Source organism: Pristiophorus japonicus, chromosome 1 (genome assembly GCF_044704955.1).
Source record: "Pristiophorus japonicus isolate sPriJap1 chromosome 1, sPriJap1.hap1, whole genome shotgun sequence".
NCBI classification, from domain to species: Eukaryota; Metazoa; Chordata; class Chondrichthyes; family Pristiophoridae; genus Pristiophorus; species Pristiophorus japonicus.
In genome coordinates, this window is record NC_091977.1 from 513,103,149 (window position 1) to 513,115,940 (window position 12,792).

The window sequence follows — 12,792 nt, forward strand, 5'->3', positions numbered from 1 at the left end:
CTGTTCTAAGAAACAATCTCGTATGCATTCTATGAATTCCTCCTCCAGGCTACTCCGTACGATTTGATTTGATCAGTCGATACTGCCGTTCCTTTTTCACATGCCTCCATTATTCCCTTGATTATTGCCCGCCCCACCGTAAAGTTATTATTTGGGGGCCTATAAACTACGCCCACCAGTGACTTTTTCCCCTTACTATCTCTAATCTCCACCCACAATGATTCAACATTTTGTTCATTAGAGCTAATATCGTCTCTCACAACTGCCCTGATATCATCCTTTATTAACAGAGCTACCCCACCTCCTTTCCCTTAGGTGGCTGTACAGTCCAATACGAGAGCCACAGTCTCTGTCACAGGTGTGTGTTGTAACTTAATGACTGCTGACAAGCTAACTGAATTGTGGACAGATGCTAGTTAACACCTCCACTCATGAACTGAATGGGGGCAGCTCTGCCTACAAAGAGGGAAAAATACTTTTCAGTTTGGATCATTATAACAAAGATGTGTTTTTGAAAAATGAATATACTGTTTGTTTGTGTTGCATGCAAATTTTGATATTGTGCTGCCAATATCCAAGTCCAAATTAGTTATGTATATTGAGAAATGCAACAGTCCGAACATGGATCTCGGCAAACTACTGTTTACATCCCTCAAGTCTGAAAATATACTCCTACTACTATTTCATGGAACATCGGAACAGGAGTAGGCCATTTCACTCATCGAGACTATTCCACCATTCAATTAGATCATGACTGATCTGTTACCTAACGCCATATACCTACTGTAATGGGTTCTTTGCTTAAGAATTCACAGCAACACATTGCTATTGAGAACTAGTCGGTTTATTAACAAAGGTTTAACAGTCGCACTACACATTACCAGTTCATCCACTAGGCTCACAACTGCATACCTCATCGTGGATGACCTAGACTCAACTGACTGGGGTTTTATTGAGTCGAGTAAATATCACGTGACTGGCTAAACCACTCTCAGTGCAACAGCTGTACAAACCTGTAAGCATACTCACATGTGCATACAGTACACTTGCAGTTGCTCCATATCCCGTAATACCTTCGGTTTAAAAAAAATCTATCCAATCTCAGATTTAAAATTAACAACTGGCCTAGCATCAACTGTCATTTGCAGAAGAGTGTTCCAAAGTTCTACCACCTTTTGTGTAATTTCCTTCCTGAAAGGTCTAACACTAATATTTAGACTTTGCCCCCTTGTCCTAGACCCCCCCCAACCAGCAGAAATAGTTTTTCTCTATCTACCCTATAAGTTCCCCTTAATATCTTGAAAAGTTCAATCAAATCAACCCTTAAACTTCTAAATTCCAGGGAATACAACCTTAATTTGTGTACTGCTCATGAGTTAGCACTTGGAGTCCAGATATCAATCTGGTGAATCTACGCTACACTCCCTCCAAGGCCAATATATCCTTCCCGAGGTGTGGTGCCCAGAACTGCTCACAGGACTCCTAACCAGGGTTTTGTATAACTTCTATTCCCTTTTATTCTAGTCCTCTAGATATAAAGGCCAGCATTCCATTAGCCGTTTAATTATTTTCTGTGCCTGTGCGTGAAGGAACTTTGATGGCCATAGACTGCTAAATATACCTGATGAACAGGGGCAGCTTAAAAATGCTACTTGAAAAGCTTGTTGGAAAATTTGTTGCCTAATTTTCGAAGTTTTTTTTTGCAGTCTTATAATTAATTTTATTAAAGACAAATTTGAATTTACAAATTGAAATGAATTAAATATTTAGCATCCTTTTTGGCATATGTGTGAAACATTTTCACTTAAAATAAAAATAGATGAATGGCTTTAAAAATGGTTGAATCTGAAATGAGTAACTATATGTGGAATCATCCACATCCCAGAGATGCTTGAGATTGCAACTGTTTATATAAATTGTGTACTTGGATTTGTGCTCTTCTGAACATTGCATCTAATTGTATTCTCTGCTGTCTTCCAAATAAAACTAACATTGCCGTAAATTACTTTCATAGGTGCTCCATCATGAGTTGCTGGCCATTCGAGAGGCATGCATTAAGCTAGAAAAGGACTACCAGCCTGGCATCACTTTCATTGTGGTTCAAAAGCGACATCACACCAGGCTCTTCTGTACTGACAAGAATGAACGGGTAGGAGGCTTTGTAGACTTCATACTTAGGAAATGTGATACAGTATTTTAATAACTAGATTCATAGTACAGGTAGTTGTTTACAGTAACAGATGAGAGAATGCCAAGCAACTTTAGGCTGGTTTGACTCTGCTTCACTGTATACTATTTTATATGTTTTTAAAAAAACTTGGCATAGGCTGCACAGATTACCTCCTAACTGTCTGTAATCATGTGCTGTAATTCTTAAAATAGTTTGAGATTCCTACGTTACAACAGTCACTACACTCCAAAAGTATTCCATTGGCTGTAAAAGCGATTTGAGAAGTCTGGTGGTCGTGAAAGGCGCTATATAAATCCGATTCTTTAACATTTTAGGGTGTAAAAGTATATGTGAACTCTCAAATGTAGCAAGAAATGAAAAATCCAAATTTCAAAAATCCTTTTCTGGTGGTCAATATAGAATGCTTGTTCTGGGGACCATTGAAGAGCAGATTATGAAGGAATGTCCATTGGAGTTTAATGCAGAAAAGCAGGAAATGTATATTTCAGCACGAGCAACAAATGTGTACTAAATGAAATGGTTCTATTTTGTGATGGATTGTGAAATTTAGTGAGGCCAAACCCCAAAGGGATGCATTAGCACCTCTCTGTACGGGACTGACACTGCTCAAAATTCAGCAAGGGCTGGCAGTAGTCTTGGAGACCTGTGGCCTTTTTTGCTCCAAGCATTTCTATGCAGAATCTATTGCAGTATCTTTCAATTAGAGAGATAACATAACCCTTGGATGGCCTCCGGAAAGAAGAAGCAGTACCTCTGTCACCTGAGCATATGTCAACAATCCACAAATTTCTCTGGAAAAGATACAAATTGTGAAAAATTCTGGAAACGCAATTTATTTTGAGCCTGTAAACTGTAATTGAGCGTGGCTTCTTGCACCTTGTGCTATCTTCTGTTAATTTCAAACTTTTTTTATTTACAGGTTGGCAAAAGTGGCAATATTCCAGCAGGCACAACAGTGGATACAAAAATAACTCATCCGTCAGAGTTTGACTTTTACCTGTGCAGCCATGCTGGTATTCAGGTTGGTTTAAAAAAAATATATATATCAACATAACGTAAGCAATAGGAGCAGGAGTAGGCCTTTTGGCCCCTTGAGCCTGCTCTGCCATTCAATATCATGGCTGAGCTGATCTTGGCCTCAATTCCACTTCCCTGCCCGCTCCCCATAACCCTCGACTCCCATATTGTTCGAAAATCTGTCTATCTCCACCTTAAATATATTCAATGACTCAGCTTCCACAGCTCTCTGGGGTAGAGAATTCCAAAGATTCACGACCCTCTGAGCAAAGGAATTCCTCCTCATCTCTGTTTTAAATGGGTGCCCCTTTTCTGAAACTATGCCTCCTATTGAACATAGAATAATAAACAGGTAATTTCCCTGTAATCCACACCTTTGTTCTCTCCAAACTCGACTATTCTCCTGGCTGGCCTCCTACCTTGCACCCTTTGTAAACTTTAGCTCATCCAAAACTCTGCTGCCTTTTCCCTAACTCGTTCCAAGTCCCGTTCACCCATCACACCTGTGCTTACTTTCCTACATTGGTTCCCGGTCCGGCAATGCCTCAATTTGGTTATCTGTCCTTGTATCTCCTAATGTGGCTCCTGTCAAATTTTGTTTGCTCGATACTCGTATGAAGCGCCTCGGGATATTTTACTATGTTAAATGCAAATTGTTGTCATCAAATATGGATTATTACTTGATTAATATATAACAAAAACATCTTGCATTGATACATCATCTTTAACGTAAAGGAAAATGTGCCACGTGCTTCAGACAAAACAATGCCAAGGCAAAGGAGATTTTAAGAGCGACTAAAAACTAGGTCACAGAGGTGGGTTTTAAGGTGGTTTAGGGAGGGAATTCTAGAGCGTAAGGTCTAGCCAGCTGCCAATTGTAGGGTAAAGGGCGTGATGCATAAGAGGCCAAAATTGAAAGAACTTGGTGGGTTTTAGGGCTGGAGAAGGTTAAAATGTGAAGGCAAGACCATGAAGCAGAAATGTTAATTTTGGGGTTCAGGGAGCTAATTTAGGTTAGCGAGGACAGGTTTGATGGGTGTGCAGGACTTGGTACACAATAGCATGCGGGCAGCAGAGTTTTGGATAAGTTGATGTTTAGAGGGTGGAGATGGGAGGCTGGTCAAGAGAGCCTTGGAGTATGATCTTGAGGTGGCAAAGGCATAGATGAGGGTTTTAGCAGCAAATGGGCTAAAGCAGGAGTGGTGCTGGGCGATGGTGTGCAGGTGGAAGTTGGCAGTCTTCGTGATGGAGAAGATTATATAGTCAGAAGCTGCGCATGGAGTTGAATAAGACGCTGTGAATGTAAACAGTGTTTCACAACCTTAGACAGTGGGCGGGAGGGAAATGGAATCAGTGACATAAGAATATAAGAAATAGGAGCAGGAGTTTGGCCCCTTGAGCCTGCTCCACCATTCAATAAGATCGTGGCTGATCTGATCATGGACTCAGCTCCACTTCCCTGCCCGCTCCCCATAACCCTTTACTCCCTTATCGCTCAAAAATCTGTCTGTCTCCATCTTAAATATATTCAATGACCCAGCCTCTGGGGCAGAGAATTCCATAGATTTACAACCCTCTGCGAAGAAATTTCTCCTCATCTGAGTTTTAAATGGGCGGCCTCTTATTCTGAGACTTATGTCCCCTATGAATGTCACAGAGGATATTTCCAATGGTATGGAGTTTGTGGAATAGACCAGGGTTACCTCAATAAAGAGTCATGAAGTGGAGTTTAAGTTCAAGTGTTGCCTGTCACAGTTAATTGTCTTTTTGGGTAAATGCATCATTCCAGTGCTGAAATATTATATGCAAATTATTAAAGAAAGAAATGCTTTAAGTTAATATCACCACCATAAAACAATGCTGAACCAAAGAAAGAGACAATGCCAGTGGCTCAGTTGGTAGCACACTCGCCTCTGAGTCCGAAGGTTGTGGGTTCAAGTCCCACTCCAGAAAAATGAGCACAAAAATCTAGGCTGACACTCCACTGCAGTGTTGAGGGAGTGCTGCACTGTTGGGGTGCTGCCTTTCGGATGAGATGTTAAAACCAGGTCCCGTCTGCGCTCTCAGATGGATGTAAAAGTTCCCATGGCACTATTTTGAAGAGCAGGGGAGTTATCCTCAGTGTCCTGGCCGATATTTATCCCTCAATCAACATGACTAAAACAGATTATCTGGACATTATCACATTGCTGTTTTTGGGAGCTTGCTATGCGCAAAATGGCTGCCATGTTTCTTGCCTTACAACAGTGACCACGCTTCAAAAAGTACTTCATTGGCTGTAAAATGCTTTGGGACGTCCAGTGGTTGTGAAAGGCGCTGTCAATTCAAGTTTTTTAATGCCTTATCACATCAATGTGACTCAACGGGATTCACGTAGTGACTTAATTTGAGTGCAGTGACTAGTTGACAGCAGCATTGTTTCAGGAACATCAATGACCAACTAATTTTTTTTACTGCTATTTGTTGAGCAGAAATATTGGCCAGGACACCAGGAGAACTCTGTTCTTCAAGTAATGCTATTAGATCTTTAACATCAACCTGAACAGGCAAATAGGATCTTGATTTAACATCATCATCTAAAGGATGATGTGTCCAGCATGTAGTGCTCCCTCAGTATCACATTGAATGTCGGAAGAGGTGCTCACGATCCTGTTGAAGGATTTTGTGGAATTTGATGAGGTAACAAGGAAAAACTAGCCATTTGCTCAAACTGAACAATTTTACATCTGTATAGTTAGCCCATCCACTGATAACGTTCAGTGGTCTTGATCCAATCTATTCTGACTTTGCAGCTGGGGAAAGCACTGTGGTGGTTGTGTGATGTGGAATGGGAGAGAAAAAAAGTGTGCGGGACTTTCTTTAACCCTGTCCTTTCTCCACTTGAAAATAAGCTGACCTCTGTACAAAAGCTGTCAATGCTGTAATTTGAGCCACATGACAGTAAGCTTTCCGCGCACAACTCCTATCAGGCCAATTTTCCATCTTTTAAAGACATTGATAAACCAGCATCTTTGTCAGAATCCCAAACGTGAATGACATTTCAGGATGCAGACTAATTTGAACTTTCTAGTTGGAAGTCCAGCAGAATGGAGAAACGAATACGTAAGCAGATTGTATGTTCCACCTGCTGTACTTCTATATATTAAGTAAGAAGTGATTTGAAAAAATGATTTAAATTAAAACAAGAGGTTAATAATCAAACATATTTTCTAGGGAACAAGCCGACCATCTCACTACCATGTGCTATGGGATGATAACCGCTTCAATGCAGATGAACTTCAGATTCTCACATATCAACTTTGCCACACATATGTCCGATGTACGCGGTCAGTATCCATCCCAGCCCCAGCCTATTACGCTCATTTGGTGGCTTTTCGTGCCAGATACCATTTGGTGGACAAGGAACATGACAGGTATGTAAAACCGTTTGAGACTTTGACTATTTGTTCGGTTCTTCTGTGAATTTTGTGCGCATCAAGGTGAGGAATGACCCATTATCAGCATCGAGCACTCCCATTGCAACGACAGCACAGTTGGATGGAGAGTAAGCATTACTCTGCATTATCAGTATGTTGCTGCACTAATGCACCAGTGCATTCCCGCATCTGTGGCCCCTGCCTCTGCCAAATTAGAGGCAGTTTTGTTCTGTGCCCACTAAAACTGGATTGAGACTGCCCAAATACATTTTGCATAGGACCCTGCAGCCAGGAAACTCAGAAGCCAATAGTAAACTGACGGACCCCCAGATCTTGTTCCAAAAGTTGGCCTAACCCATGAAGCAGATTGACTAAAATTGTGAGTGACAATTTGCTGTTGTTAAAAGGCAAACTTATCAGTGGAATGTTTGGGCTTGTTAGTTTGGAGTACAAGCTAGGTTTCATTTCTTTTACTGTGAAATTAAGTTAAATTATGTTAAAAATTGTATAAACAGCTTGTAGGAAAGTGGGGTTTAAATCTACTTTAGACACTTGGGTGTTAAGCCGGAAAGATGTCTATGCCCATATCCCAGCATTATTGGTTCCATAAGGCGCAAAAAAAAATTGGTTAGAAGGAAAGTGGGCAGAGTGGGTAGTGATGGCTCAGAGGCAGGAAATAAAGGGTAATAGTTGATGGGTGATTTTGTGTTTGGAAGGCAGTATCCAGCGGGGTTCTGCATGGCTCAGTGCTGGGTCCCTTGCTTTTTCTGATATATATCAATGACCTGGACTTGAATGTATGATTAAGAATTTTCAGATTACACTAAATTAGGCTGTGTGGTTGAAGAAGAAAGCTGCGGACGACAGGAAGATATCAGTGTACTGGTCAGGAGGGCAGATCAGTGGCAAATGGAATTCAATCGGATAAGTGTGAGGTAATGCATTTAGGGGGGGTTCTAACAAGGCAAGGGAATATACATTAAATGGTACAACACTGAAAAGTGTAGTGGAACAAAGGGACCTTGGAGTGCAGGTTTACAGATCCCTGAAGGTAGCAGGCCAGGTAGATAAGGTGGTTAAGAAGGCATATGGAATACTTGCCTTTTAATCGAGGCATGGAATATAAGAGCAAGGAGGTTATGCTTGAACGGTATAAAACACTGGTTAGGTTGCAGCTGGAGTATTGCATGCATTTCTGGTCACCACATTACAGGAAAGATGTGATTGCACTGGAAAGGCTGCAGAGGAGATTTACAAGAATATTGTCTGGACTGGAGAATTTTGGCTGAGGAAAGCTTGGAGATGCTGGGTGTGTTTTCTTTGGAACAGAGAAGGCTGAGGGGAGACCTGATTAAGGTGTATCAAATTATGAGGGACCTGGATAGAGTGGATAGGACAGGCCTGTTTCCCTTGGCGGGGGAGGGGCGGGGTGGGTGGGGGGGTGTCAACAACCAGGGGGCATAGATTTAAAGTAATTGGGGGGAGGTTTATAGGTGATATGAGGGGAAATTTCTTCACCCAGAGGATGGTGGGGGTCTAGAACTCACTGCCCGAAAGGGTGGCAGAGACAGAAACGCTCACCACATTTAAAACAATACTTGGATGTGCACTTAAAGGCCCCAAGTTTTGACATGATTTGCTCCTGATTTTTAGGAGCAACTGGTGGAGAACGGAGTATCTTAGAAATCGGAATTCTCCACATTTAAGTTTTCTGCAGTTCTAGTCAGGTAGAACAGTTTCACTTTTGAACAGAATTTTTTTTTTCAAAAGGGGGCGTGTCCGGCCACTGACACCTGATTTGAAAGTTTCCACAGTGAAAACGTACTCCAAACTAACTTAGAATGGAGCAAGTGAAGATTTTTGTAGGCTTGAAAAAACCTTGTCTACACATTAAAAAATCAGGCGCCGGTTACAAATTAGGCGTCCGGAACGTGGGGGGGGGGGAGGGAAGTCATTACATTCTACAATAAATCCTTAGTTATACTTATACAAATATTATACAAATAAATTCAACCTGAATAAACATTTATAGGCAAAGAAAAGATTAAATAAACCATGTTCCTACCTGTGTGAAAGTGCTTCAGGCAGGCCTTTCAGGCAGCGGTTTCCCGATGGCAGGAGGAGGGAGGGAGAAGGCTGCAGGAAGCCTCATTGCTTCAGGCAGCCGTTTGCCGTCGGGCCCGACGGACGGCAGGGGGAGAAAGCTGCAAGAAGCCTCAGTGCTGATCATGGAAGGGCGATGTGGTTTTATTAAAAAATGTTAAAAATTGAACAGCTACAAAGAATTTGAATAGTCTCAAACAAGTGCATGTGTCCCGTTTATCACAGTCTATCTTTAATTACAGAATGCACTCCCTCACACACAGAAATATCAAGAAAATTAAAATACAAGTCTTTGCAAGGGTTCAATAAACAAATTTTCACTTTTTCTGCAGCACTTTTTAAAATGGCCGAGTGCCAATGTTTTCTTCACACTGCGTGCGCAAACGCTCCAACGTGCACGCGCAGGGTTGCCGGCACGAAAAAAACTCATTTAAATTGTACCCGCCCCCTCCTACTTACAAAATCGGCGTGAGTGGTAGGCTCCGCCCCCTGGGCGCCGCGCCAAGCAGACATCGAGCTGCAAAGCGCTCGAGAATAGCGCGTTTTTTTTCAGGCGCCGTTTTCGGCGCGAAAAACGGGCGCCCAGCTCGGAGGGGCGCCTGTTTTGCCGCGTGTGGAAACTTGGGGCCAAAGTGCTGTAACCTGCAGGGCTATGGACCAAGAACTGGAAAGTGGGATTAGGCTGAATAACTCTTGGCACAGACACGATGGGTCAAAATGGCCACCTTCGGTGCTATAAATTTCTGTTATTCTCAGGAAGAAGAATCCATTAAAAAAAGTTACGGTTGCAGTGATTGCCCACATCCCAGATATATTTTTGCACATTTGTGTTCTAGGGATTTCAGTTGGTCATAGTTGAGAGTAAGTCATCTACGCTGGCTCACAGTTGCATTTAATCCAACAAAGTGTCTCATCTTGGGTGTGGTTGAAAGGGGAAGGGAACCTGTCATGGTTCAGTCTTCCCAACTTCAAACATGTTCGCTAACCTCCTCTTCGAAAAGAAACTGTATATAAATGGTTTTTGACTTTTTTTGCATGCTTTGATTATATCTTAAGATAAACTTTTAGAAGTTACAATTATTATTCATATCCTGCAAATGATTGCTTGACTTAAATCAGAACTCTGATGTAAATGCCGCCAATTTTACTAATTTTGCCATACAAATAATGGAAGAGCAGTGGGGTAGAGGAATGCATTTCAGTTAATGACCTGGGGAGGCCTAATCTACTTAAAGATTAAGTTGAGTAAATTTTGTTAATCTGGTATGAATTGAATTTGTTCACACATTCAACTGTTTTAAAGTAGTTCTTTAGAAGTTTTATTTTAATAAAAAAATGCTTTTGTTAGCCAGCAAGGTGAAGAACAAGTGGTATATATTTTCATATTTGGCATTCTGGGTCAGTGTCAAGCATTTCTAAAACTACGCACATTTCCCTCACAAATAGAGGAAGGGGTACCTATTCAAATCACCCTGGGATACATTTAAGAACGTGGAAACATGCCACGGGTCATCAGAGGGGCAGAGAGACTTGTAACAAAAAAAAACCAAAAGATGATGATCCTGCCTGATGAACTTCCTTGATTTCTTTGAGGAAGTATCAACCCAAGTGGACTGTGGTAAACCCAATGACTTTGTGTACTTGGACGTCCAGAAGGCACTAAATAAAATTCCTTATGATAGACTACTAGCTATTGGTATTCAGGTTAAGACTTGGGAAAATGCAAGAAATTGGTTGAAGGGTAGAAAACAATGGGTACTTAACGCAGGAGTCCTGTTGGTTTGGGGAGTGGAAGTCGTGAGTAGGGTGACTGATAGAAACATAGGAAATAGGTGCAGGAGTAGGCCATTCAGCCCTTCGAGCCTGCACCACCATTCAGTAAGATCATGGCTGATCATTCCCTCAGTACCCCTTTCCTGCTTTCTCTCCATACCCCTTGATCCCTTTAGCCGCAAGGGCCATATCTAACTCCCTCTTGCATATATCCAATGAACTGGCATCAACAACTCCCTGAGTGAAGAAGTTTCTCCTCATCTCAGTCCTAAATGGCTTACCCCTTATCCTAAGACTGTGTCCCCTTGTTCTGGACTTCCCCAACATTGGGAACATTCTTCCCGCATCTAACCTGTCCAATCCCGTCAGAATCTTATGTTTCTAAGATCTCCTCGCATCCTTCTAAACTCCAGTGTATAAAGGCCCAGTTGATCCAGTCTCTCCTCATATGTCAGTCCAGCCATCCCGGGAATCAGTCTGGTGAACCTTTGCTGCACTCCCTCAATAGCAAGATCGTCCTTCCTCAGATTAGGGGACCAAAACTGTACACAATTTTCAAGGTGTGGACTCACCAAGGCCCTGTACAACTGTAGTAAGACCTCTCTGCTCCTATATTCAATTACCCTCGCTGTGAAGGTCAACATGCCATTTGCTGCCTTCACCGCTTGCTGTACCTGTATGCCAACTTTCAATGACTGATGTACCATGACACCCAGGTCTCATTGCACCTCCCCTTTTACTAATCTTGTCATCATTCAGATAATAATCTGCCTTCCTGTTTTTACCACCAAAGTGGATAACCTCACATTTATCTACATTATACCGCATCTGCCATGTATTTGCCCACTCACCTAGCCTGTCCAAGTCACCCTGCAGCCTCTTAGCAGCCTCCTCACAGCTCACATTGCCACCCAGCTTAGTGTCATCTGCAAACTTGGAGATATTACATTCAATTCCTTTGTCTAAATCATTAATGTATATTGTAAATATCTGGGGTCCCAGCACTGAACCTCGTGGTACCCCACTAGTCACTGCCTGCCATTCATCCCCGGAATCAACCTAGTGAACCTTCTCTGAACTGCCTCCAAAGCAAGTATATCCTTTCGTAACTGCACACAGTAGTCTAGGTCTGGCTTCACCAATATCTTGTATAGCTGTAATAAGACTTCCCTGCTTTTATACTCCATCCCCTTTGCAATAAAGGCCAAGATACCATTGGCCTTCCTGATCACTTGCTGCACCTGCATACTATCCTTTTTGTGTTTCATGCACAAGTACCCCCAGGTCCCGCTGTACTGCGGCATTTGCAATCTTTCTCCATTTAAATAATAACTTGCTCTTTGATTTTTTTCTGCCAAAGTGCATGACCTCACACTTTCCAACATTATACTCCCTTCTGCCAAATTTTTGCCCACTCACTTAGCCTGTCTATGTCCTTTTGTAGATTTTTTGTGTCCTCCTCACATTGCTTTCCTCCCATCTTTGTATGTTAACAAACTTGGCTACGTTACACTCAGTCCCTTCTTCCAAGTCATTAATATAGATTGTAAATAGTTGGGACCCCAGCACTGATCCCTGTGGCACCCCACTAGTTACTGGTTGCCAACCAGAGAATGAACCATTTATCCCAACTTTCTGTTAGTTAGCCAATCCTCTCTCCATGCTAATATATTACCCCCAACCCCGTGAACTTTTATCTTCTGCAGTAACCTTTTATGTGGCACCTTGTCAAATGCCTTCTGGAAGTCCAAATACACCACATCTACTGGTTCCTCTTTACCTGAAGAAAAGGGGTGTTACCAGTCACCTATGCCAGTTCTGCCCATTTAGGCAACTTTGGCCAGCTAATACTTACTCCATTTCTACTGAGGCCAGCGTATGTGGCCACTTGAGAAAACCCTTGCGGAGATGTAAAGAAATCGGCGCAGGTAGGTACATCGGAGGCCATTCAGCCTGGTATCGGGGCGGGAAGCGGAGAGGACCTGTACCTAAACCAACCAAGCCTTACCCGTAGCAATGTTTGCAAACAAAGAGTACTAACAATTCAGTAAGAAATAAAAAATTGAAGTCCTACCGTCATCTTCAAACTTGGCCCGGGAAGGCAGCGGGCTGGTTTGGGAGGCCACTCGGCCTGGGCTAGGGCGGGACAACGCACCGGGAGGACACTCGGCCTGGGCTAGGGGCGGGCAGGAGAACTGATGGTTTCTATCAGTTCTCCTGCCCGCCCCTAGCCCAGGCCGAGTGGCCTCTCAGTGCGTTGTCCCGCCCCTAGCCCAGGCCAAATGGCCTCCC

At 42.6% G+C, this 12,792-nt stretch overlaps 1 protein-coding gene across 1 annotated transcript in view; it reads left to right on the forward strand.

Moving 5' to 3' along the window:
• LOC139277417 (protein argonaute-2) overlaps nt 1–12,792 on the forward strand; it is a 98,433-nt gene that overhangs the window by 77,623 nt on the left and 8,018 nt on the right. The window contains exons 16-18 of the mRNA XM_070895857.1: nt 2,015–2,149; nt 3,111–3,212; nt 6,422–6,621. Of these exons, the coding sequence (XP_070751958.1) occupies nt 2,015–2,149; nt 3,111–3,212; nt 6,422–6,621 (437 nt within the window). The remainder of the gene's footprint in view (nt 1–2,014; nt 2,150–3,110; nt 3,213–6,421; nt 6,622–12,792) is intronic.